Source organism: Hemicordylus capensis, chromosome 3, assembly GCF_027244095.1.
Source record: "Hemicordylus capensis ecotype Gifberg chromosome 3, rHemCap1.1.pri, whole genome shotgun sequence".
NCBI lineage: Eukaryota > Metazoa > Chordata > Lepidosauria > Squamata > Cordylidae > Hemicordylus > Hemicordylus capensis.
In genome coordinates this window covers 346,910,849-346,937,519 of record NC_069659.1, presented here as the reverse complement: position 1 = coordinate 346,937,519, position 26,671 = coordinate 346,910,849, and the positions used below count along the sequence as shown (strand labels likewise).

General features: G+C 46.1%; 1 protein-coding gene across 1 annotated transcript; it reads left to right on the top strand.

The window, feature by feature from the left end:
- Nucleotides 1-217: 217 nt before the first annotated feature.
- On the top strand, nt 218-19,673 carry AHSG (alpha 2-HS glycoprotein). The gene is made up of 7 exons (XM_053312149.1): nt 218-479; nt 6,810-6,920; nt 8,375-8,459; nt 11,509-11,675; nt 13,009-13,119; nt 15,182-15,259; nt 18,538-19,673. The coding sequence occupies exons 1-7, from the start codon at nt 261-263 to the stop codon at nt 18,823-18,825; spliced, it is 1,059 nt and encodes a 352-aa protein (XP_053168124.1). The 5' UTR covers nt 218-260; the 3' UTR covers nt 18,826-19,673.
- Nucleotides 19,674-26,671: the final 6,998 nt, after the last annotated feature.

The following is a 26,671-nucleotide window of genomic DNA, read 5'->3' as shown; positions in this document are numbered from 1 at the left end:
TGGGGCTGTTGCTGTTAATGCCCCTTTCCTTTTAGCCTGTTTTGCAATCTCCCCCTTATCTAATGGAATAGCATTGACTCGATGTCCTCACATGTTTGCTTTCCTCTTGTTTGCTGTCGCTTTTTGGACTTGGGGCAAATGTAGCAGCAGCCTGGCGTGCATGCCAATGTGGGGGCGGTCTCCTCCCCTATAAATGGGAGCCCCACTCTGGCTCCTTCCAGCAGGACGCTCCTCGAAGACCTCCTTCTGCACGCTGAGCCATGCGGTCGTTAGTCGCCCTCGTCCTCTTGGCGCAGCTCTTCAGCTGCAAAGCCACCTCGCCACCATTTTTCCCTCCCTTAGTCCATAGAATCGTTGGCTGTGATGACCCTGAGACTGAAGAAGCTGCTGCCGTAGCCGTGGACTACATCAACAGCCACAGTCTACATGGATATAAATACGCTCTCAACGTAATCGAGAATGTCAAAGTGTTACCCAGGGTAAGTGCTGCACAGGGGGAGAAATGACATGCACCTTGGCTCTTTCAGTTTGTGGTTGTGTCCACAAAGCGACAGAACTGTAGCTCAGTGGCAGAATATCTGCTCTGCATGCAGAAGCTCCCAGCTTCAGTCCCTGGCAGCATCTCCAGGTAGGGCTCAGAGAGACTCCTGCCTGGAACCGAGTTGCTGCCATTCACTGTAGACCAGGGATCCCCAACCTGTGGCAATCCAGATGTGGCTGGACTACAACTCCCACTATCCCCAGCTACAAATTATTGTGGCTAGAGCCACTGTTCCCTCTAACAGGGATTCCCAGATGTTGTAGACTACAACTCCCAGCACTCCCAGCAGTGGCCTTTGTCTGGCAATTCTGGCTGGAGCTGATGGGAGTTGTGGTTCAGCAACATCTGGAGGACCAGAGGGTTAGAACTCCTGGTGTAGACAGTACTGAGTGAGATGGACCAAGGGTCAGACTCAGTAGAAGGCAGCTTCCTATGCAGAAACTTTCATTTGGGGGATGGGTCCATAGCTCAGTGGGTAGAGCATCTTCTTTGTAGGCTGAAGGTCCCAGGTTCAGTCCATGGCAGCATCTCCAGGTAGGGCTGGGAGAGCCACTGCCAGTTGGTGGAGACAATACTGAGCTAAATGGTCTGACTCAATATAAGGCAGCTTCCACATACCTCCTTATCTCACTCCACATCCACATCCCACTCCTTACTGGAGCAAAACCTTGACTAGGAGGCTTATTGCAGAGAGACCTCTATGAAGGATCCCAATGTCTCTCCCCGCCCGCCACACACACACCCCCACACACCAACAGCCCTGTTCAGCCATTATCTTGTATGTGTGTTCAGATGTTGTTGTTGTTGTTGTTACTGATTCGATTTCTATACCGCCCTTCCAAAAATGGCTCAAGGCGGTTTATACAGAGAAATAATAAATAAATAAGATGGATCCCTGTCCCCAAAGGGCTTACAATCTAAAAGGAAACATAAGATAGACACCAGCAACAGTCACTAGAGGTACTGTGCTGGGGGTGGATAGGGCCAGTTACTCTCCCCTGCTAAATAAAGAGAATCAGCATGTTAAAAGCTGACTCTTTGCAGGGGTTTGAATGACATGCCTTCATTTTAAACATGAAGCTGAGCACAGGGCCCCTCAGATGCATGGTGCAGATAGGAAGTGGACTGTTGTACCTGCATTCAGCATGACAGGCGAATGAATACCTGTCCACACAGCATGCACAGATTGTACATGCATTGAACATAATGTGTGAATAGGACATTTCTCTTGCATTCTTCCCAGGCAGTTGAACCAAACCTAAACCTGAGGCCAAAACCTGCTTCAAGCTCTTTCAGTGAACTAGAACTGAAGCTTTAAGAACATAAAGCAATAATCGGTTTTGATAAAGTGGTTCAGGAATCAGGAAATCTGCCTTTGGTTTATGTATTTATTACATTTTTATCCCATGTTCTTGTAAGGAGTTCACGATCAATTTAGGAACATAGGAAGCTGCCTTCTACCAAGTCAGGCCATTGGTCCATCTAACTCAGTATTGTCCACCCAGACTGTCACCTCTCTGGAGATGCCATGGAGGGAACTTGGAACTAGAGCGGCTCCAGCCCCTGAGGGGATTATCTTCAAGTGCTCACACATGTAGTCCCCCATTCAAATGCAACCCAGGGTAGACCCTGTTTTGCAAAGGGCCGGGGACAATTCATTCTTGTTACCACAGCGGGGAAATGCTTGACTAACAAGCAGAAGGTTGCCAGTTCGGATCCCCGCTGGTACATTTACCAGACTATGGGAAACACCTATATCGGGCAGCAGTGATATAGGAAGATGCTGAAAAGCATAATCTCATATTGCACGGGAGGAAGAAATGGTAAACCCTTCCTGTATTCTACCAAAGAAAACTACAGGGCTCTGTGGGCACCAGGAGTTGAAATCAATTTGACGGCACACTTTACCTTACCTTACCACAAGACCAGCTCTCCTCATGAGCACCACATGATGGCATGTAACTCCTCTGTGAGGCACGTTAGGCTGACAGAGTTTAGGGCAGTTCGTATGACGATAAACTAACTGCTTGAGATATTACTCAGTTTTGGGAGCTGGGTGTGCTCCTGTTTTGAGATCATGTGTTAGATTAAATACAAGGTTGGGGGTGGGGATCTTGATCATCTGTCAAGCCCCAGCTGTTTAGGACGATTTTTCTGCCTACCTCGTTCAGAAGCTGAAGACGGAATCTGGCTTGCTCATCCTATCCAGCTGGGGCTTGACAGGCAATCAAGATCCCTACTGCCAACCTTGTTAGTATCTAACACACAATCGTAAAACAGGAGCGTGCCCAGCTCCCAAAAATGGGTAAGACTCATATCCCACTCATTTTACGGTCATGTGAACTGCCCTAGTGACTGACTCAAAATAATCTTGGTATCCAGGTTCTAGTCTAACACATGAATAATAAATTAATTGACTCATAATTAAATTGACTTGTATGACTAGTATTTTATTTTCTTGTCTTTATCCCATTGTCTGTATATTATATGTTTTCCAAGCATCAGCTGACAAACACTCCACTAGTTCAAAGCTTTGAGCAAGCAACGGGTTCTGTGAAGTCAGGAGCTTGCATCCCAGACCAGTCCACTTGCGCTGCCCATGGCATGCCTCCTGCGGTGAAACCTCTTCCCCAGCCCACATATCTTTCAGGGAATGATGCAAAGCTCTCCACTGACCTTGCTGCATGCACACACAACACTTGTGCAAGTGGACTGAGATTGCACAACTTTGAGCAGCCACTGAGCTCTGCAACCTTCTTCTGGGCATGCATAAACATTTGTCTAAAACAGGGCTGCTCAACTTCAACCCTCCTGTAGAGGTTGGCCTACAATTCCCATAATCTCTGGCTATAGCCACATGGCTTGGAGTTATGGGAGTTGTAATTCAAAAACAGCTGTCATTCACACTTCCTCCAGAGTGGATTAAAAATAATATTGATTGGTGGACACCTGTTTTAGCCACTCTATTTACAGTGATAGATAGGACAAGGCACATCCCTCAGGATTGGGGGCTGGCAGTTATCGTGCCTATTTTTAAAAAAAGGTCAGAGAGGTGATCCATCCAATTATAGACCCATTAGTCTCCTTAGTGTTATTAGTAAGCTCTACACAAGACATCTCTACTGGAAGCTAAGGGACTGGATGAACAGGGAATCAATCTTGGCTGGGTTCAGGACAGGTAGATCTACCATGGATAATTGTCTAATTTTGCAACACCTCTGTGAGAAGTAACCCAATTCGCTTTATGCTGCTTTCATAGATCTAAGATTTGCCTTTGATTCCATCTCTCGATCTAGAATGTGGGAGAAATTGAGAGCTTCTTTGATAGATCGCCGCCTCTTGGCTTTGATCTCTGCTGTACACGAGAACTCAGCCTTGAAGGTGCGCGGCTCTCCCTGGGGCCATTTTTCCTCTGCAATCTGCACTCAGAAAGGGGTACGCCAGGGTTGTATACTGGCTCCACTTCTTTTTAATTTTTATATTAATGATTTGGTTACTCATTTGGCAGATCTGAATTTTCACCCGCCAAAGTTAGCAGAGAAGTACATTAACTCATTGTTGTATGCTGATGAAACTCTTATCCTGGCAAGAACACCTGTGGGTCTCAGACATGCCCTGGGGGTATTGGCCTCCTATTGTAAAGGAAATCATCTTGAAATTAATTATGCTAAAACAAAGATCATGGCCCTCAGTAAAAAAACCTAAACATCACAATTGGAAAATTGATGACCATCCTATTCAGCAAGTTTCTACCTTCAATTATTTGGGGGTCCTCTTCCATGCCTCGGGCTCTAGGAAGCCACATGCTACCTATGTGTCCCAGAATGCTCAAAGGAGTGCATCCGCTATTCTCAGGTTTTTTTGGAGTAAGGTGGGGGGGGCGTTTTATACCCTCTGCTATCAAACTTTTTCTTGCCAAATCTCTTGCTCAGCTTACATATGGTGCACAGCTAGGGCCTTTATCTAGTTTCCAGCAGGTGAAAAGAATTCAATCTAAATTTCTTAGATCTGTACTTTCGACCCCCCGTTGTGTCTCTAATGCCAGATTGAGACTGGAGACGGGTCTAGTAAAGGTGGAGGCTATATTGGATACTCACAATTTTTTTACTGGATTAAAATCCATCACTTCCATGGTAGTTTAGTATTTCTCACATTGCAAGATTCATTTCATGCCTCCTGGGAATGCAGAATATTTACTAAACTGGCAACATTGGGGTTGCTTCCGCTTACCCTGCTCAAAATGGAAGTATCACAAGCCCATGCCTTGGTGAAACAGAAAATATTAGACACGGAGCGGCAGGAAGATTTATCTAAGTCTCCGGGTTTCTACTGTAACGATACCACAAGGTACCTTGTTGCTCCTTTATCTTATCTGCAACAATTAGACATCCCCAGATATAGGTTGTCTTTTACACAGGCCAGATGTAGATGCCTTCCCTCTGCTGTCCTTGAAGGTCGCTACAGTGGGACTCCTTATGTGGCATGTCTATGCCCCTGTGGTGATGGGGAAGTTGAAACAATCGAACATGTTTTGCTTTATTGCTCCTTTTATAGGGACTTACGTTTAGAACTAATATCTCCACTGTTGGCTCGTTTCCCAGGAAATTCGCCTAGCCAACAAGTGGCTTTCCTGCTTGAGGACAGCATACCTGCCATTACTCGGAAAGTGGTGGGCTTTTGTGCAGCAGCTCGAAGAGTGCGCCAGTTTTTAATTAACAGTCCTAGTGCTGCTCTATAACCTTTTAGTTATAATATTGTAGATGGGTTAGACTGTTGACTTGCTTGTTTGTTTTTTAAATTATTTATATTTTAATTGTATTGTTTCCCCCCATGTTGTGCTGGTCATAGACCGTAATAAACTTTGATTGATTGATTGAAAAACAGCTGTCGTTCACACTACCTTTTTCACTGGGCATGGAGGGCTGGTGGGGAAGGCAGAAGCACTCCCACCTTCTCCCCCACAGATGATCTTCTTTTCTTTGTGGGCTGTACAGCTCATGTGCCCAGATGATCCACACTCCTTCTGGCAGCACAGTGTTCTGGAGGCTGGGAAAATGCAGCTCAGCCTCCAGATATCCCTACATGCACCACACAAGGAGCGCTGGGCATTGAGGGACTTCCCCTCAGCTGGGCACTCTAAGCGCCTGGCTCTGTGTCTGATCGGGAGCATGATCCTGGCCACGATCCCGATGACTTGCATGAGCAGCCCTACTCTGGTAGGGCTTTGTAAGCCCAGGTAGGACTGCTTGTGTGAACAGGCTCTATATGTCATCCAAAGTATGTAAACTTGATATACATTTATTATAACTGTATTTGGCATAATGAAAGTTGGAATGATTAAACATATAGAAGAACCAACCTTGTTGAAAGAGACACAGCATGGTTTCTGCAAAGGTACATCCTGCCTCAGTAACCTTTCAGAATTCTTTGAATATCAACAGGCATGTGGATTTGGACAATCTACTTAACACTCTATTCTTGGACTTCCAAAAGGCTTTTAACAAAGTCCCTCATCAAAGGCTTTCGAGTAAACTTAGCAGTCACCAGACAAGGGAACAGGTTCATGTGAAAACCAAAACTGATCACAGCAAGCTCCGAAGAAGTCTCCCCAAGTGGGGCAGATTGGCAACAAAAAGACAAACCCAGTCCAATAAATGTAAATGTAAAGTGATAGGGGTACTCACACTTCTGAAGCGAGAACAGAATTGCTGCATGTGTGCTTCTTTGATTGCAAACATGTAGCATTGATCAGGATGTTGGCCATTTTTCTTCCCTCTCCGCCCAACAAAATTAAGTGAGGAGTTGTCCTCAGGTTTTCCCTCTGTTTGCACCCCTGAATGCATGCACGTTAAAAGGGAAGCTGGGCACAGGCCCCTTTGAAGGCACTTTGATATACTACTGAGCATGCATTGAACATTTGAATAACTGTACATGTGTATAGTATCTACATGTGTAGATAACTTGTAATAACATGTGAATAACGCATAGATCATGTAATAACCTGTGAATAACTGTGTACACTGTACACAGATTTTATGGGTGCTGATCATAACATGTGACTAGGGTTTAGGTACCGCTCTGGAGTACTGCCTGACCCACCTCCTGTTTTGGCTCATCCACTCCTGGGAATGCTGACATCTGGAAGCACTCTGTGGCAGGGGCAGCAGCTTGTGCGTGTACTTAACAAAAAATTACCAGAAGTATCCAAAGAAAAAGGTTTGATGCAGAACTTCAGCCCTAATAATGGTCACTCTTTCCCCCTCACCAGAGGCCATTTGGAGAGCTTTGGCATCTTGAACTGGACTTACTAGAGACTGACTGCCATGTGTCGAACCCTATGCCTGTTGCCAACTGTACCGTACGAAAACGGACACAGCATGTGAGTACCTGAACTCCTTGTAGAGAATCGGAGAACATGGCACATTTTGTTTGCCCTGCATCCAACCTGCCTCCTAACCATCACATCCAGGGTGGGCTGACCTCAGTCCTGAGTTATCTACTTTGTAGACATCCGTGCCTCTATCCCTCCAATGTGTTTTCACTGTACAAAACTAGAATGAGGCATGATGAATCTTCATTCAGTGGTTCCCAATATGCATTTAGACTGCAGCAGGTGTGTTGCTGGACTAGACCAAAGTGTGGCGATGTTTGCAAGAATCCGGACAGCCAAGCCAAGGGGAGCTAAAGGATCGGCCAGTAATGCTTCCTCTGCCCACACCTACATTAAATTACTCTTTCATGCTGCAAGCCAGGGCCAGATTATGACATGCTGAGGTCCTAAGATATGTCAAACTCAAAAGACCCCATAAAGTAAGTGTGTGTGTGTGTGTGTGTGTATGTATATATATATATATATATATATATATATATATATATATATATATACACATACACACACACACACAGTGGTCCCTTGACTTACGAAGTTAATCCGTTCCAAATGCACGTTCGTAGGTCGAAAATTTCGTAAGTCGAAAAGCGCACCCACGGAGGTCTGAAAAAATTCGTAAGTCGAGTAAGCCGCATCTAAAAATTCGTAAGTCGAGGAAACCGCATCTAAACCGCCAACGGTTTCCGTTCGTAGCTCGAAAAATTCGTAAGCGTGCGGCCATTTTTGTCGTTCGTAAGTCGAAAACATCGGATGTCGAGTAGTTCATAAGTCGAGGGTCCACTGTGTGTGTGTGTGTATATATATATAAAATAAATATTTATTTTTACTTGGTAAAGAGGGAACAAAAAACCAACAATCTAACAAAAAGCTATCTTGCAATAAGCCTGTTTTCATTAGAAATGCCTTAAAATGAAAATACATTATGTAGAACTCAAAATGTGGTCACTTTTTTGTACCAGGCACAGCAGCTTTTGGCTGTGGAATACGGTAAATATCTGTAATAAGATTTGGGCAGTGTGGGGAGAGAGAAGCGGAGGCTGGCTTAGTTTGAGCTGATTCATTCAAATCAGTCTTTTGCTGCTTGTATCATTTAGGCACATGCTAAGCAAGCTACAACCTAGGACTCTGAATAAAAAGCCCCCTTGTAATGTGAGGCCCTAGGTTGTAGTTTACTTAGCATGTGCCTAAATCCAGCACTGACCGAAGCAGCAAAAGACTGATTTGAATGAATCATCTCAAAGCCAGGCCCGCTTCTCTCTCTCTCTCTCTCTCTCTCTTTCTCTCTCTCTCTCGGTCTTATTGGGGATATTTACTGTATTCCACAGCCAAAAGCAGCTGTGCCTGATCAGCTCTAGGTTGTGCAATGGGAACTTGCTACCAGTCTTCATTCTGTGGGTGCAGCTTACAGGCGATCAACCTGTTATTCTCTCTTGAACCTCTAGGCTGTTGAAGGGGATTGTGATGTTCGCATGCTCAAGGCAAATGGACGCTTTTCTGTGACTTCCACTAAATGCCATTCAAGTCCAGGTAATAAACTTTGCTTTTGGAGAGTTCTCAGCAGGGCTGGTTCAAAGACAGGAAGGTAAAGGACTCTTCTTCATTCTCTATTTATGAGGGACTGGTTTCCTCTACTGTGGCACCTGTTCTTGGCAGGAGTGACTGACCCAGGCCGGGGGGGGGGGTTTCCATGTGCTCCTCTCTCTCTCCCATCCTGCCCCACCCCACCATTAATCAGAGCCATGCTGCCTGAAGGTTGGCCATTCATCTGGTAGAGGTGCGCGACCAGGTTAATCATTGATCAACTCGCACAACTCTACCTGATGAATGGCCAGCCTGCAAGGCAGCATGGCTCTGATTAATGGTGGGGTGGAGCAGGATGGGAGTAAATGTAACTTCAAGAAGGAGAGGCAGCTGTGCCTCCTTTGAAGCCCTCCCCTTTTGCTCATTAGGATGAGTCTTTTGGTTGCAAGCATGACTTGTCTCCTTTGCTGAGCAGGGTCTACCCTGGTTACATATGAATGGGAGAATATATGCGTGAGCACTGTAAGATATTCCCCTCAGGGGATGGGGGCAATCTGGGAATTGCTCTAGGTTCCAAGTTCTCTCCTTGTCATCTCCAAGCTATGGCTGGAAGAGATTCCTAACGGCAACCTTGGAGAAGCCGCTGCCAGTCTGTGTAGACAATTCAGTCGTCCCTCGCCAATCACGGTTTTCCAAACTGCAGATCTGAGTATCCCCCACTGGGAAATTGTTACCACCCTTGCCAACTGCGACCTGAGTATCTGCACCAGTGAGGTGTTTTTTTGGCAGGTTTGAGGGGATTTCTGGGGTCAGGGGGTCAATTCTGAGGCTCAGGGGGCAATTTTCAGGGGGTTGGGGTGATTTGGGGGGTCCAAGTTGATTTTCAGGGGTTTGAGGGGTCATTTCCGGGGGTCATGGGTCATTTCCACAGGTCAGGGGGTCATCTGGGGGGGTCAGGGGGCAATTCTATCTGGTTTTTATCTTGTTTTTGGTCTTTTCGTGACCATGATTCCCCTAACCCCCTGTTTGCCATTGCCCTTTCAATGGCTCGTATACCATGAATTTGCCAACTGCGTGCTTTTCCGGGAATGGAACCCTTGTGGTTGGTGAGGGACAACTGTACTCAGCTGGATTGACCAATGTTCTGAATTGATATATGGCAGCTTCCTATTTTCCTATTCTTGGTAAATCACGGCCCTATTTTGTACCTAAATTTTGACCCTTTTTTGGATGCCTTGTGTAAATCTTGTGTGAGTTGCTAGCATTGTCATTCTTCAGGATTCAGCTCCCTTCTCAGAGTCTCTAGATGTTAAATTTCTGAGTGTGTAATTGGGTACGTATTGCTTCTAGAGTACAGTACACATAGGTAAATGCATGCACATGGGCACTAAAGCACCATATAGTCTTCAGCCTACCATTTCACAGAATTCATCTGCCAAAGCCTGTTTAGAACAGTTGATAATATATTGCAGGTCAATGATCAAAAATATTGGATCTAATCGGACTGGATCAAAAAAATGTCGGATTCAGGCCTTTAGATCCCTTCAAAATATTGGAGCTGGATTTTCCAACCAGAAATCCTCCCCGTCTCTGGCTATTTATAAAAAACATCTGAAGACCCACCTCTTCACTCAAGCTTTTTTAGCTTTTTAAATTTGTAGTTTTAATTTTATACTGTTTTAATTTTATACTGTTTTTAAATTGTTAAACTGTTTAAACCTTTTATATTTGTTTTAATTGTTTTAATGTTATTGTTACCCGCCCAGAGATGAAGGTTTGGGCGGTATACAAGATTAGTTAGTTAGTTAGTTAGTTAATTATTTAATTAACCAGGTTGGGAGAAGCCTTGGAGCCACTTCATCTAAAAGTCGGCTCCAGACCCAGTTTTTTAGTTCTGCCCTCCAAAAATTGGGGTGTGTGGGTCCAAGTTCCTCTCCACCACACTTCCTTTTTTGCTGCACCCACTCCTCCTATTCAAATCCAGTGCACCAAAACTTTTTGCAAGCATGGTGCCAGGCAAGCTTCTCTGGGGTAGGAATTCTGCAGACAGGGCACCACATTGGAAAAAAGTCCTATCTAGTCCAGGGGTTCCCAACCTTTGGTCCTCAGATGTTGCTGGGCCACAACATACCTGCCAATTGCCCCGATTTACCCAGGACAGACATGAATTCCCACCATGTTTCCCAGCTGACAACCATGCAATGGAAAACCCCAATTTCCACCGCATGGACTTTGCTTTTCAGAATAATTTCTTTCATTTATATAATCTATCCCTGCAGTATAGGGTCAGATTATCTGACAGAGATTTTGCTTTTATGAGACCTTCTGCGATCAGATGGTTACTTTGGTTTGCTGCCATTTACTAGCTATGCACAGTGTGCATTCCGGGTGGCGGGAGGGAGATAGATTTTGCGCCTATTTCTCATTCTGAAATGTTGGCAGGTATACTACAACTCCCATCATTCTCAACCACCATGACTATGTGGTCCTTCAGATGAACAACCCACTCCTATGCAATAAAGTGACATGCCAGGATGGCACTGGGACATCCATGGAAGTTGCCCCAATGAGCAGAGTTGTGAAAAGGAGAAGGGAAGGCTTCTCAGAAACCCTGGAACTCAAACATGAAATGGGAGTGGTATCAAGCCCTAACAAGGGTCCACCATGAACTCTAAGAAGGTTTACCATGCCTGAAAGCTTCATGCTGTTGTGAAATACAATCATGTATTTATAGCTATTCTTCTGTTTTACCATTAATTCCTATAAGCCATTATATCTTATTGGACGACACGTCGACCCTATAATGATGTACCAAATGATTTAATCTGGGCTGGTACAATTATTGGGTGAATGATTTGACAATTGCTTGCATCGAATAGGGATCCGATCGGATCCACCAATTTGATCCATGCACAGCTCTAATAAATAAATGACATAGGTTTCCACCACAAGATGCCTGCTTGTGTAAACAACTAAGCAGCTATTAGGAGCAGACTACCACTTATATCAATGCTTGAAGGAAAGTGTGATCTTTTCCTCTCTTTTTTCTCCTTAGATTCAGCTGAAGATGTTGTAAAATTCTGCCCCGATTGTCCACTTCTGGCCCTTCTGAATGACCCTGCTGTGGTCAGCGCTGCTGATGCTGCCCTTCTTGTGTATAACAGCTTAGAAACTACTTTGGAGCACTATATGATCACTGAGATTGCCCGAGCGCAACACACAGTAAGTATCAAAACATGACTTGTGGCTGCTGTATTCAGCACAGAGTTCTCCACATGGCTGAGTGAGCCCAGCACAGGAAGTACATGCTTGTAGGCTGCAGAGCTCCAATTGGGGAACCAGCTGCAGAGGAAGAGGAGGTTCATGTGGAAAATGGGTGGGGAAAGAAATTTCAGAAGGTGCAGCTTGTCATAAGCTGACATACAGAGCAAGGGTGCGCTGGTGCAAGGAGAGAGCAGCCTAACAGAGCTTCCCACATAACTGAACTGGTGCAGCTGGGAAGCGGCAACTTTTGATCCCTTCCCCTTCCCCAAGAAGCAATCTGTCACCTAAGAATATGTCCCCAAAGGCTGCAGAGTTCTTGGGGACATATTTTCAGGTGACACAGAGGGCTTCCTGGGGAAGAGGGAGGTATCAAAAATTGTCACCTCCCTGTTGCACTGGTGCAGTTAGGTGGGGAGTTCTAGGCTGCTGTCTCGCTGCCCTGGTGCACCCTTGCTCTTTATGGCAACCATAGACAACAGTGAGAAATGCCACATCCACTGAAATGGCCTCTTGTACACAGCTGTTAGAGACAGGAGCTCTGTCCTCCTTTAGCTCTTTAGTCACAATGATAAGATTGAGAGGGACCTGCCTTTTCTGAGATGGTTCTCTCATTCCAAGTATGTGTACCGCTGTATCCCCCATCAGGAATGCAGGAGGCTGCTTTGTGGATTGTGAGCTATGTCCCATAGCTCAGCCCTAGAACACATGATTTGCATTCACAAGGGCCCGGGTTCCATCTGCCAGAAACCATGGAGAGTGGCTACTGCTTAGAGTGGACAAGACTGGCTTAGGGCAGTTCCAAGGGTAATGAAATGAAGCACATTTTCAACGACTGTATTATGGTTAGTGTCTGAAACAATCAGTATGCGTCTGTAATGGAACCAGAATTTATGGACATTGTTTCTGATTCCGTTGCCAACACATTTTGCACATTCGTGATGTTATCTATATATAATATTTAAGCATTTTGTAAAACTCTGGCCTTAGAGTAGGGGATGTTCTCTTGCCAGTGGGTATATATAAAATCAACTTGAGAATTCGTTTATGGCTACAGTCATGGGAAAAGTGGTAACGTGATTGATTCCGTTACCCTTAGAATTGCCCATTAGGTGGATGGCATAAGGCAGCATCCGATGCTGGTAGAGGATTCAGACTGCAAAAACCTGCCTCAGGTTCATGTATGACCTCAGTGCTGTGCAACACTGTTCATAAGCTTATTTCTTTGGGCTCTTCCTCCTCAGTTCTGTAGCTTTCCACCAAGTGGCTAAAATGTGCTTTGCTCTCTTCCCAGCACATGCCGCCGGCAGTCCATGTGGAGTTTGCAATTGGCAGCACGAACTGCACCCACCACGCCAATGAGCATGTGGATGACAACTGCCACCTGGAGACAGGCAACCACTCAGTAAGTGGGAGCGATGGTTCCTTCCACATTAACCCAATGTTGACTTAGAATGAATGAATGCTCACCTGACAGAACTCTTCTGTCTTTAGAAGGACAGGCACATTTGGACATTTGAGTTACCTGCTTCCTGAACTGTATGATTGTGGATATCTGTTAAATTCAATATTATTGAAAGCCAGGCTGGAAAGAAGGGATGGAAGCCTCCAAAGATGCTTGGCCTCTTATACCCACCCACACGGAGCGCATTCCACAACTTAGGGGCAACCACTGAGAAGGCCTGATCCTGATTTGCCACCTGATGAAATGGTGGCATCCAAAGATAGACCTCTCCTGATTATCTTAATTAGTGTGTGTGTGGGGGGGGGTTCTTATGGGGAAAGGTGTTCTCGCAGGTAACCTGGACCTAAGCTGTTCAGAGCTATGCCTCCTGACCTGCACCAGTTTGCTAGCTGGCCAAGCTCACCAGGCATCAACACCTCCAATACTTGTCCACAAATGGTAGCACTGAATTTGGAGACACTTCTGCCCTGTGGTTTTGGAAGGTAAGGGTTCCAAATGATGTGGAGGAGCTCTCTCCACATTCAGCATTGGACTCCTAAGAAGCATGGCCAACCACTGCATCAGTGTAGGAGGTGTGGCTAGGCAGAACACTGCCAGTTGATCCCCACCCCACCCCACGTACACACATGTTCAACTGAAGGATAACTTGAGAATAGGGATATGATGTGGTTGACTGTTTAAAAATAGTCATCACCTCTGGGTAGAAGAGGAAACCACCTCAGTAAATACAGCCTCCCATTTTTGCCTCCAAAGGGCCAGGCCTTAATCTAGCCCGTCAGATTCTTGGGAATGGCTCCTGAAGTTTGGAGATCCCTATAACCTGGAAGGGGCAGGGCATTCAGAGAATTCCTTCACTCTGCCTCTGACATTTACCATCTGTAAGAGAATAGAGGTGCCTTTGTGGAGATGATCATTTGCTGGTTTGGGGCCCCCAGCAAAGATCTCTAGGGAATGTCTCCCCAGTTTGTCTGTAAAAACTGGACAGCACCACCCTTTGGAGATCATTCTGCTCTTTCTCATAACATGACGGTTCTCAAAATATGAGGCATTTGGATGACTGCGTGGCCCAAGAGGCAGAGTGCTGCACTTTCTTCCCCTAATTACCAATATATTCTAGGTGGGTGCATGTGGACTGACCAGAGTCTTGTGAGATTTATTCTTCTTTTTAACAGTCTCCATGGTCCACTCATACATTTTAAACTTCAAAGCAAGAGTGACTACTCAGGATTTCTTAGAGGGCCAATTCTCACAATTGATCTAACAGTTTCCATAGGAATCTGGAGATCCCTATTAGCATGCTCCCACAAAGCGATCATGAGGACTCCAAAATTTTCCTTGATCTCTGCTTAGCAATGCACCAAAACTATTTGAAGCTCACATGGTCAAGCCAACTTCAGATCTAAGATTACAGATCTGGGTTTCATGTGGGTTTGGTTTATTGCCAAATGGGGACCAGGGGAAAGTTCTGAGTTCTCAATATCGCTCTACAAGAGCGCACATGTGCCAATGGGATTTCTAGATTCCCCCAGAGTCCAGATCAGATCAATTGTGAGAACCAGCCCAGAGAGATAAGGCAAAGTTAATAACAGGCATGAGGAGGAAAATTACTAAAGTAGTCCCATTGGAATGAAAAGTCCATTCAATGGGACTACAGTAATTTTCCTCCTTGTGCCAGCCAATGTGTGTTGAATGTACATGTAAACCAGCCAGAGACACAAGTTTGGGGCAGTAATTAATTAATTAAATGGTCTTCTTTCTGCCCATCTCTGAATAGACCATGGTTCTGAGTATGCTCAGCAGCCTAGCATTGTCCCAGTGATCTGCGTTAGTCCTTAGCTGTTTCCACTCTCATCCTCAGACACAACACTCATTGATCATTTCTCAGTTTGCTGCAGTGTTGCAGAAGGGAGTCTGCTTTTTCCTGTGCAACACGACATGGCTGGAAAACCATCTTTTCTTCCTGATGCCTCAGTGGTGACTCAAGCGCCCTTTTCTTTTTCAGCACGCTGGGTTCTGCAAGGCAACGGTCTTCAAGACTCTTAATGAATCTGGAGAGGTGGAGTGTGAGATTTATAAAGAGGTACAAATCCTAAGCATCACTTTCAGCTCTCCTTCCCTTTTCCTTCCTTTACTTTCATTGGCCTTGACATTCATTGGGGAAACCCTGTAGGGGCCTCTGTGGAGCCAGCCCTCCAGGGCCGGACTGGGGGCACTTAGAAGGCAGTGGAATATATGTGGGGAGGGCGCTGGGTTTTGAACAGAAGGGGAAATTAAGGGTGGGAGTATTCACTGCTTCTGAGTGTGGCAGGGCGCAGGGGCACTCTGCAGGTGGGGCGCACCAGAAAAATGCCACTGCGCCAGTGCACTTTTGCATGGCTTGAGTTTTTGAATGGCATGTTTTGTGGTGGGGTGGGGTGGAGCTGCAGCTTTTGTGTCTGGCTGCACACTGAAAAAGGCTTGTGTCCCCCTGTGCAGCAGAGGGGATGAGGAACTGGCGTTGCCATTTCTACACAGCCTGCTGCTCTTGAGCGGCAGAAATAGGCAGGGCATACACTCACAAGGAAGGAAGAGCCCTCCCACCAATGGTCTCCTCTAGGAAGAGAACCATCCAGAAGCATATTGGGTCCTTCCAGATGCTGATATATTCCAACACCGGCAGAAATTACAAAGGAAAAAACCAAAAAGTGTCCACACTAAGAAAGACGCATTAATCTTCTTGGTGCCACCTACTGGCCATCTGTGGCAACCCACAAAACTCCTGTCTTTTGATACTCCTCCTTTTATTCTAACATGGGAAAAGACAGTTGTTTCATAGATTGCCACAGGTGGCCAGCAGATGGCACTAAGAAGATAAGTGATCTCTGTCTTTTCAGCATGGATTCTCTGCTTCCCACCCCCCACCCCACCCCCACCTCCATTGTAATAAGAGCTGATGTTGGAAAATACCAGCGTCTGGAAGGACTCACAGAGGCATCAGCAGCACATTGTCTAAATCTCTTAATACATTAGCCAGGAATTAAATTTACAAAGAACCACTAGCCAGCTAAGTACATGGATCTCATCTAGGTAATATTTTCAAATTGCTATGGTATGTTACTTCCTGATGGAGCTTCCTTTGACCAGACTCCAGCCTTCCCTGTGCTCTGTTTTCTTTAACTGTATCTATCAATACATGCAAATGGAATCCCCAGCTGTTGATGGGAAGCAAAATATGTGCTACTGAGAAGTTACAGTCACAAACCATCTCATTATGACCCTGATAGTGAAAGATGCTGGAACATAGGAAGCTGCCATATACTGAGTCAGACCATTGGTCCACCTAGCTCAGTATTGTCTACCCAGACTGGCAGTGGCTTCTCCAAGGTTACAGGCAGAAGTCTCCCTCAGCCCTATCTTGGAGATGCCAGGGAGGGAACTTGGTACCTTCTGCATGCAAGCAAAAGCACTCTTCCCAGAGTGCTCCCATCCACTAAGGGGAATATCTTCCAGAGCTCATACATGTAGTCTCCCATTCAAATGCAAACCAAGGTGGACCCTGCTTAGCAAAGGGGGCATCCATGCTTGCTACTACAAGACCAGCTCCCTTGCCATCCCTGGAAATTGCATCAATATCTCCAGCTGCCATGGGCCTGACCAATGGCTCTCTGCCTTAAACTGCCAATGAAAGAAAGGACATGGTACAGGTCAGATGGTACCTGGAAACCGCTGTAGGAGGAGTTGAAAGGAGGGGGAGACATTACCAGAAGCCAGTGATTCATTGCAGAGATGAAAGGAAGACACAACTTGGTCCAGCCATGCTGAGCCCGAGAATGGCAGAATGTGCAGGAGATGCTATAATATGTCAGCAATCTTCACTCTTTTTCAAGTAGGGGCTACTTGGGGAATAAGCCTTCAATCTGAGAACCCTTTCCTAACATGCTGCCGTTTGCACAGTGCTGTGCTTTCCCCAGCATTTGGGTGCTGTGGTGGTGGAGGGGGGGCATCATTTAAGAGAAACAGAGCCCTATTAATCCCCAATGCTATCTTTGTCTGTTTAGACGGAGAGTTGGGAAGTGTAGTCCATTTCCCAGCACTTTCCCCCCGGGTGGATTTGATTTAAATAGAATCGATTTAAATCACAATTTAAATCACTGGTCAGTAAGACTAGATTTAAATCATGTTTTTTTATACATAAAGAATCATTCTTGCTGGTATAATCTTAATATTTACACCCAAATGAAGGTTTCATTTTTGGTCCTCTTCTAGATAGAAAAAATGCCCAAAATAATCTTACAGAAACCACTGGAAGAGCATGACATTGTGAATGGATTAATGGAATTCATTTACCAAAAAATTTAAACATGGCCTATATACAGCCTCATGCTACATGACTAAAACCTAATCCTTATTTCATGATGAATACCTTTGGACTATAATATAACTTAAATAGAAAACTATCTTTAGATAGATTTTTCCCTCAAGAAGCATTTTATTAGGGCTGCAACTCAGTGGTAGAGCATCTGCTTTGCATGCAGAAGGTCCCAGGTTCAATCCCTGGCAGCATCTATAGGTAGGGCTGGGAAAGATGCCTGCCTGCAACCTTGGAGAGCTGCTGCCAGTCATTGTAGACAAGACTGAGCTAGATGGACCAAGGGTCTGACTCGGTATAAGGCATCTTTCTTTGTTCCAAGCCTAAGAAACAACTAGGGATCTGCTTTTAGAGTTGATGGGGGATGTTATTGGCCCCTGGCCTTGCAATGAAAAATATTGATAGTAGCCCCAGACACGTACCGGGAGACACCAGGTGAAATGGGTTCCACCAGCCTACTCTGCCCCACCCCAATTTTCTGTAAATGGCATGGTTGAGGATAGCTTTGTGTACTTCCATAGCTCTCTTGATAATCAGATGAATAAGCTGTCGCTAACTGAGGACCTTCAGTGGTTGAACCACGGAAGATCTTTTATTGTTGAGTAGAAATGGAAATGTTGGTGACCACAGCCCATCACCGTCCTTGTGCTGCATAAGGTGGGAGGGAGCAGTTCTTGCTGCAATTCCTGCTTCAATGCAGCCCTCCAAGGTACATCAGATTGGTCTTCTTTTGTTGCATCTGGCCACTCCAGCTATTGAAGGTTCTGTTGTGAGCAGAGGGGTGGGGGCTTAGTTGCTGCAGACTGGACCACCAGCCATATATCTCTATGGGGATCTCTCTATTGTCACTTTAATATTGGGTGAGGGGATGGATGCATTGTTATTTGGGCAGTGCTCAGTCACTTCATGGTATATGTACAAGCTGGAGTGCCAAGCCAAAAGATCCACATTGGGATGGCACATGAAAAGAATGGCACAAGCAGACTAAACAGAGTTTTTCTCTTTTCCAGGCTGGACACAGCCGCAGCCATAAGCACCTGGCTGGACATCACATTGGAGGAAACCTTCCTTCCCCTGGACATGGCCACACTGTCCTTAACCTCATTCATTCCCACAATAACACACTTGCATCCCATGAATCCCATGAATCTGCCGAACGTGTTGTGCCCGCAGTACTACCTGCCGTGGTTAAAAGAGCAGCCGTAGAGGTTGCCAGCCCGAAGGGAACAGCATCACCAGCAGTTCCTCTTGGGCCCCTGAAACTGTGTCCAGGGAGGACACGACATTTCACTTTGTAGGATTGGAGCCTTAAGGGATGACCCTAGTGGTTTGTCTGGAGCACATAACCCATGAGTGAGAATGCAGAGAAACCCTGAGACCACTGAGTGAATCGCATATCTCTTATATAGTCCTAAGTTTGAACTGAAATTCTTGACTCCAGGGAGGCTTCATCCCGATGCTACAGCAAATATCAGTAGCCTGCAAACATATTATTAGAGCGAGCATATGTGTATTCTGCTGATTCGCTTTGTAAATGCACAGATTCTGCTGCCCACCACAGAATTCGGCATCCTCCATCTCTACTGTCATCTTTGTTTTAAAATCTAGTTTAACTCCTGTGACTAGAGACACCAGTTGGGGGGAAATGCAGATAGAGCCTGATGGAATCCTAGGGCAGGAGTGGTCAAACTTGGATCCCCAGATGTTGTTGTTGGACTTCTGGTGCCATAATCCCCAGTCACAATGTCAAAAGCCAATTAAGGTTAGGGATTATAGGCGTTGAAGTCCAGTCTGGGACCCAGGTGTGAGAACCCCTATCCTAGGAGGAGGACTTAGGAGAATTTTGCATAATTCTTCATCTCTTCCCTTTGAAAGCAAAAGCAGAATAAGCTGTATGCAAATGCAGCCATTCTTATGCACAATCTGGTGGGAAGCAAAGTTTAGAAGGAAGACTATACAGGGCACTGAACAGAAGGGACCAAAAACTCCATGAAAAAGAGCACATCTTTTTGTGTTCTCCAAGTGATTTTTTTTTTAATATCCACAATTGCTAAGGCACATTACAGCGTCAGTGATGGAAAATCTGTATTCTGAAAATAAGCAAACCCAATGATGGTGCTTCATAAATAAAACTCTAAACTCAAAAGCTTGCTTGCTTTTCCTTCTTCTTTAGTTGTGGGAGGACACATCAAAGTCTTGGGCATATTCTCATTAATGGTAATCTTGGACAGATACAATTAATCTAGCAAGTCTCGCACTATTTACCTTGGGTGTTCTCCACTTGGGTCCCCAGATATTGTCGGACTACAACTCACATCATCCCCAGCCATAATGGCTTGGGGATGATGGGAGTTGTGATCCAACAACAGCTGGGGAGCCACATTTGAGAACATTGATCTACTCCAATTGGCAATGGCTCTTTGATTCCCACATTGACATCGTTCACACAATCACTTCAGTGTTGTAACTCACATTAAACCTAGATTCAAATTATGATATGAACAAGGCCAGTGAGTCTGTGTGTGTGAAAGAGATAGGGGTGGGTGGGAGAGAGAGACAATCAGTCAGACTTGCTATGGGTTCAGAGGCAGCTTTGACCAAGGGACCCATGGTTCCGCACCCCCCCCCCCCCGCCTGCTCTCCCGTCCACGTTTGGATGTTGGGAAGAGGGGCCTCCATGCAGTCAGCGAGCCCGCAGACGGTTCTGGATAGAAAAACAGACTCCCTCAACACCGGTCCCATCGAGCCCAAACTGCAGTGGCAAGTGCCTGAGGGAGTACTTTTGGTGGAGGGTGGGGGAGAGAAAGAGCAGAGGACTCTGGGAAGAAAGTTTCAGCTTTTGCTGGAGAGAGAAACCCAGGCATTATAAAAACTCGGGGTGCTGTATTCCAGGGCTGCACAAGAATTATGGGCCACAGGCCGCATCCAACCCAAGGACACGTTTTTGCTGGACCACAGAGGAAGGCAGCTCTTAGCCCTCCCCACCCCCAGTTCTGCCCCTAGGGATGTGCACTAACCGGTTCGGCGGTCCTTTTGAGGATCTCTCTCCTGGTAAGTCACTGACAGCCCAGGTCCAATTTATTTATTTATTGGTGAATTTCTATACCGCCTTGCATTAAAAACAACCTCAAGGCGGTTCAATCAGCGTATATCTGGAGTTGGGGTTTTTTGCCCCAATATGCATCACTTTACACTTGTTTACATTGCACTGCATTTGCCATTTGTTGGTCCGAAATTTCCCCACTTTCAGTTTCATGGGATGCCCCCTAGTTCTAGTATTGTGAGAGAGGGAGAAAAAATTCTTTCTGTCCACTCTCTCTACTCCATGCATAATTTTATATACCTCTATCATGTCTCCCCATAGTCACCTCTTTTCCAAAGTAAAGAGCCCCAGATGCTGTAGCCTTGCCTCATAAGGAAGGTGTTCTAGGCCTCTGATCATCTTGGATGCCCTCTTCTGCACATTTTTGAGTTCTACAATATCCTTCTTAAGATACAGTGACCATAACTGTACACAATACTCCAAATGTAGTCACACCATAGATTTGTATAAGGGCATTGTAATACTAGTGTTTTTATTCCCCTTCCCAATTATTCCTAGCATGGAATTTGTCCTTCTCACTATTGTTGTGCATTGAGTCAACACTTTCAACAAACTTCCACCACGACCCCAAGATCTCTCTCCAGGTCAGTCACTGAGAGCCCAGGTCCCATCAGCATATACAGGTGAAACTCGGAAAATTAGAATATAGTGCAAAAGTCCATTAATTTCAGTAATGTAAATTAAAAGGTGAAACTGTTATATGAGACAGATGCATTACATGCAAAGCGAGATAAGTCAAGCCTTAATTTGTTATAATTGTGATGATCATGGCGTACAGCTCATGAAAACCCCAAATCCACAATCCCAGAAAATTAGAATATTACATGGAACCAAGAAGACAAGGATTGTAGAATAGAACAATATTGGACCTCTGAAAAGTATACAGTGTACTGTGCTTGATTGGCCAGCAAACTCGCCTGACCTGACCCCATAGAGAATCTATGGGGCATTGCCAAGAGAAGGATGAGAGACATGAGACCAAACAATGCAGAAGAGCTGAAGGCCGCTAATGAAGCATCCTGGTCTTCCATAATACCTCATCAGTGCCACAAGCTGATAGCATCCATGCCATGCCGCATTGAGGCAGTAATTGCTGCAAAAGGGGCCCAAACCAAGTACTGAATACATATGCATGCTTATATTTTTCAGAGGTCCGATATTGTTCTGTTCTTCAATCCTTGTCTTCTTGGTTCCATGTAATATTCTAATTTTCTGAGATTGTGGATTTGGGGTTTTCATGAGCTGTATGCCATGATCATCACAATTATAACAAATTAAGGCTTGACTTATCTCGCTTTGCATGTAATGCGTCTGTCTCATATATCAGTTTCACCATTTAATTTGCATTACTGAAATTAATGGACTTTTTCACGATGTTCTTATTTTCCGAGTTTCACCTGTATGTGAAGTTGGCGGCGGGGGGGGGGGTTTGTTGCCCCAATATGCATCACTTTACACTTGCTTACATTGAACTGCATTTGCCATTTTGTCTCCCACTCACCAAGTTTGGAGAGATCTTTTTGGAGCTCCTCACAATCTGTTTTGGATTTCACTACCCTAAATAGTTTAATGTCATCTGCAAATTTGGTCACTTCATTGCTTACCCCAACTTCTTGATCACTTATGAACAAACTAAAGAGCACTGGTCCCTGTACAGATCCCTGAGAGACCCCACTTCTTTTTTCCCTTCATTGTGAAAACTGCCCATTTATCCCTACCCTCTGTTTCCTGTCCTTCAACCAATTACCAATCCACACATGAACCTGGTCCCTTATTCCATGACCTCTAAGTTTACTTAAGAGCCTTTGGTGGGGAACTTTATCAAAAGCTTTTTGGAAATCCAAGTATACTATATCAACTGGATCACCTTCATCCACATCCCTGTTGATGCTCTCAAAGAACTCCAAAAGGTTAGTGAGGCAAGACTTGCCCTTGAAGAAGCCAATCTGGTTCTCCTTCAGCAAGGCTTTTTCTGCTATGTGTTTAACAGTTTTGTCCTTGTCGGGCCTTTCCACTGGCCATGGGGAGGCCCAAGTACACACCTGGTCGGGTGGGGGGAGGAGAAGACGGAGGCAATACAGCTCCTGGGTACAGGCAGAGCCAGCTGGGATCTTACATGGTTGTCAGGGAGAGCCAGGACACCCAGGAACCCACAGACCGTGGATGGGCCAGCAGGGCCCCACAGGTTGCCTCCTGCTGGTGAAGAGGTGAAGGCAGGGCCTCAACAGCTGTAGAACAGGCAACAGCTGAAGGAGGGAGGATGCAGGCAGCTACACTGGAGAGGGTGGAGTCAGAGAAGGGTTGTTGGGATTGCCCTGGACTTTATTTAAGGCTTGGATGGCCAGGGATGAGGCGGCCTGGAGAGATGGGAATGATTTGGCCCTAGAGACTCCCGGTGAGGAGCAGTTTTACTCTCACACCTCTCCCTGGCAGCTGGTGGAGGAATAGGGTGACAATTAACCCCCTCCCCATCACTCCTGAGACCGCTTCCACGGCCTATGAACAGGATCAGAGGAAGGGAAGTGGTTGGAGACTGTGATCCCAAGCCAGTGCGTGACAGTCCTCAAGTATGCTTTCCATCAGTTTACCTGGCACAGAAGTTAAACTAACCAGCCTGTAATTTCCTGGATCCCTTCCGCCCCCCCAACCCCCACCCCGGATCCATTTTTGAAAATCAGAGTTGCATTAACTGCTTTCCAGTCCCCTGGTACAGAGCCTGACTGTAGGGACAAATTACATATTGTTAGGAGATCAGCAATTTCACATTTGAGCACCTTCAGAATTCTTGGGTGGATGCTATCTGGCCCTGGAGACTTGTTAATTTTTAGTTCTTCAAGACAATTTAGAACATCCTCCCTCCTCACCTCAAATTGGCCCAGTTCTTCAGCCTCCAAGCCTGAGAAGCTCAGTTCCAGAGAGGGTATACAGTCAGTGTCTTGTGAAGACAGATGCAAATAACTCATCCAGCTTCTCTTCAATCTCCGTATCCTCCTTAATAATCCCTTTCATGCCCTCGTCATCTAAGTGTCTGACCGCCTGACTGGCAGTTTTTCTGCTTCTGGTATATTTAAAGAAATTTTTGTTACCCCCCTTGGCACTTCTAGCTATATGTTTCTCAAACTCTCTTTTTGCATCCCTTATTGACTCCTTGCATTTCTTTTGCCAGAGTTTATGATCCTTTATGTTCTCTTCATTTGGGCAGGACTTCCATTTTCTGAATGAAGTCAGACAATTTTGATCTGCCGTTTCTGGATGGGGTCACACTCCCCAGAAGGAACAGGTACGCAGTCTGGGGGTGCTTCTGGATCATAACCTCTCCCTGGTGTCCCAGGTTGAGGTGGTGGCCTGAGGTGCTTTTTATTGGCTTTGGCTGATATGCCAGCGGCATCCATTTCTTGAGATGAACGACCTCAAAATGGTGGTACATATTTATTTTTATTTATGTATTTAAAATATTTCTATACCGCCCAAAACTTGCATCTCTGGGCAGTACATAATTAAAATCATTTAAAACGTCAAATAAATAAATATCAAGTGATTGGGAAGCTGCACCTGTTGAACGTCTGCCAGGATGCATAGCCCAATGTCCAGATGAAAGACCAAGGCAAAGTGTGGGTGCGTGGAGCCTCATTTCTAAGGCCAGCATAATATACCAGACTGTACAAGGTCTTTACAGTTTATATGGTGCGGAAGTTTAGATGGGCACTTTAACTTGGAATTTCTATGCTTTTTAGAGTATGAGTGAAAATGTTAAGCATCTTAACTCTCATCTTAAACCCAAAGTTGTTAGATGACTGAATATATATGGCACTTAAAGAGAAATCAGAAAGATACTAATAGGTGGATTTTCTAACTCTGTGGTTTTTTCCAGTATCCAGAAATGCTATGTCCTGTTAGAGGGGCACTGCTGGAAAACCCATAATAGCAATAAGAAAATCAAACAATGGTGTTAAATAAAACAGTGCTTTCAAAACCCTCGTTGCCTTTTTGTTTTCTTTCTGGTTGGAGCCAGACTCATTACAGTCCAGTACTGTCAGTGACTCGTACCATTGGTGCACTCCAGATTCAGGCTGTTGGTCCATCAAGCTAAATACTGCCTACTCCAGCCGGCTGTGGCTTTCCACAGTCTACAACAGCACCCATCTCCAGTCCTGCTCCTTTCCCATTTGTGATTGCAGCAGCGAAATAAGAGCCCGCCCACCTGTAGCCTCAGCCAGCCAGAAACATAGATAAGGATCTCAATGACAAAGCTTGGCGATCCTAGTGCAGTCAGCCACTACCTGCACTGGGAAGTGGAAAACCGGCAGACTGCTGCCCTGCCACAGCCAGCTGAACCACAGCAGCCTTTCAGGCATGGAGTTCTCGGGCCCTGAACAGACTCTGCATCTTGGCTGTTTATGGGCTCTTTCCAAGAAAAAGACTTGCTGTCTGGGCTCAGGCTTTGCTTCCGTTCCAACGTCTCCTTGGTCTTGGTTGAATTATGGTGCGTCTGTCTAGCTCAGTTACTTGGATTCTCTGGTCTTTGGTGTCATTCCTGACCTCCAGCTTACTGCTTGACCTGGTCTTGCTCCTGGTGTGTCTATTAGGAATGTGTGAATCAATTTGGGTACAAAACAATTTGTATACAAATCTACCTGTTTTGGGCAATTTGTGGACAAAACAAATCGCCCCTGTGCTAGCTGGCCAGATTTGAGTCCAAAACAATTCAGGGGTGATTCAATTCAGGTACAATATCCCTAGTGTCTACTTGGCTTGACTCTGCTTCTGGACTCTGGTTTATCACTGAACCCCTAACTTCTGGTTTGTGTGCTTGGCTTTGATGCTGACTCCTGGCTTACTTCCTGACCTCAGTTCCTAGACTTCCCTTGCTCCTGGTTCTCTGCTGGGCCTTCCTGGTCCCAACTTCCGGCCCCAGCATCTCATCTAGTGGCTGCCAGTAGCTCAACTCCGACTAGCTCAAGGGTTCAGCCCAATAATCATTTGTTTCCTCTGTTCCTGAAAGGTGGAGTGCCACAGGGCTCTGTTCTGGGCCCTGCTGTTCAATCCTCTCTAATAAAACGCTTGGTGTCTGTCCGTGGACGGACACCAAGCGTGTGACCGTGCCTCCCTGGCCTGTTCTGGGCATGCGCGAAGCGCATGCCCAGAACAGGGCAAGGGAGACACGATCGCCAGCACCCGGCAGCCATCTTGGGCGGCCAGAAACGGCTGCCCCGAAGAAGCCGGAGAAGCAGCGGCGGGGGAAACTGACCGAGGCGGCGGAAAAAGACAGAGGCCGGGGGTGGAGCGGAGGCCATGTAACTTTTTTAAAAATTGCTCCTGCGGCCGACGCCGCCGACCGCCCACCCTCCCTCCCAGCTGCCGAGTCCCCCATACCCTGGCCGACTGCTGTCAGCCGAAGACAGCCCTTAATTTAAGAGGCAGAGAGGAGCTCGCAAGCAGAGCTCCTCTCTGTGCAAAGCCTCTTGCCGAACTGCCGCTTTGGGCGCTTGCGTCCCTTGTGCCCAAAGCAGCAGTTCGGCAAGAGGCTTTGCACAGAGAGGAGCTCTGCTTGCGAGCTCCTCTCTGCCTCTTAAATTAAGGACTTCCTTCGGCCGACAGCAGTCGGCCAGGGTAAGGGGGACTCGGCAGCTGGGAGGGAGGGTCGGCGGCGTCGGCTGCGGAAGCAATTTTTTTTAAAGTTACATGGCCTCCGCTCCGCCCCCGGTCCCGGCGTCCGTCTCCCCAGCCTGGCGGGGGCAAGTGCCTGGGCCGATTTGGCCCTTAAAGGTAGGGGGGGACACAAAGGAGCTGGGAGGGCGGCCGGACGGCGGAGGGAGGGGGAATGGCGGCGGGGGGCCAGGAGCGCCGTTACTAGTGCCCGTTATTCAACGGGCCAAAATTCACTTGTAATCTTATAAAAGATTTGTGGGAGGAAGTAGTGGGCATGCCTATTAACTTTGCAAATGACATGAAGCTGGGTATTAGCTAACTTCTTAGAAGACAGAATCAATATTCCAAATGAGCTTCACAGGCGTGGACATTGGGCCAATACCAATAAGGCG

What these genes read in the sequence shown, in the direction of transcription:
- AHSG (XM_053312149.1), top strand. Translation starts at nt 261, where the DNA reads ATGCGGTCGTTAGTCGCCCTCGTCCTCTTGGCGCAGCTCTTCAGCTGC. An exon ending in TACGAAAACGGACACAGCAT is followed by an intron (nt 6,921 to 8,374) that starts GTGAGTACCTGA and finishes TTGAACCTCTAG; the next exon opens with GCTGTTGAAGGGGATTGTGA. An exon ending in AGTGTGAGATTTATAAAGAG is followed by an intron (nt 15,260 to 18,537) that starts GTACAAATCCTA and finishes TCTCTTTTCCAG; the next exon opens with GCTGGACACAGCCGCAGCCA.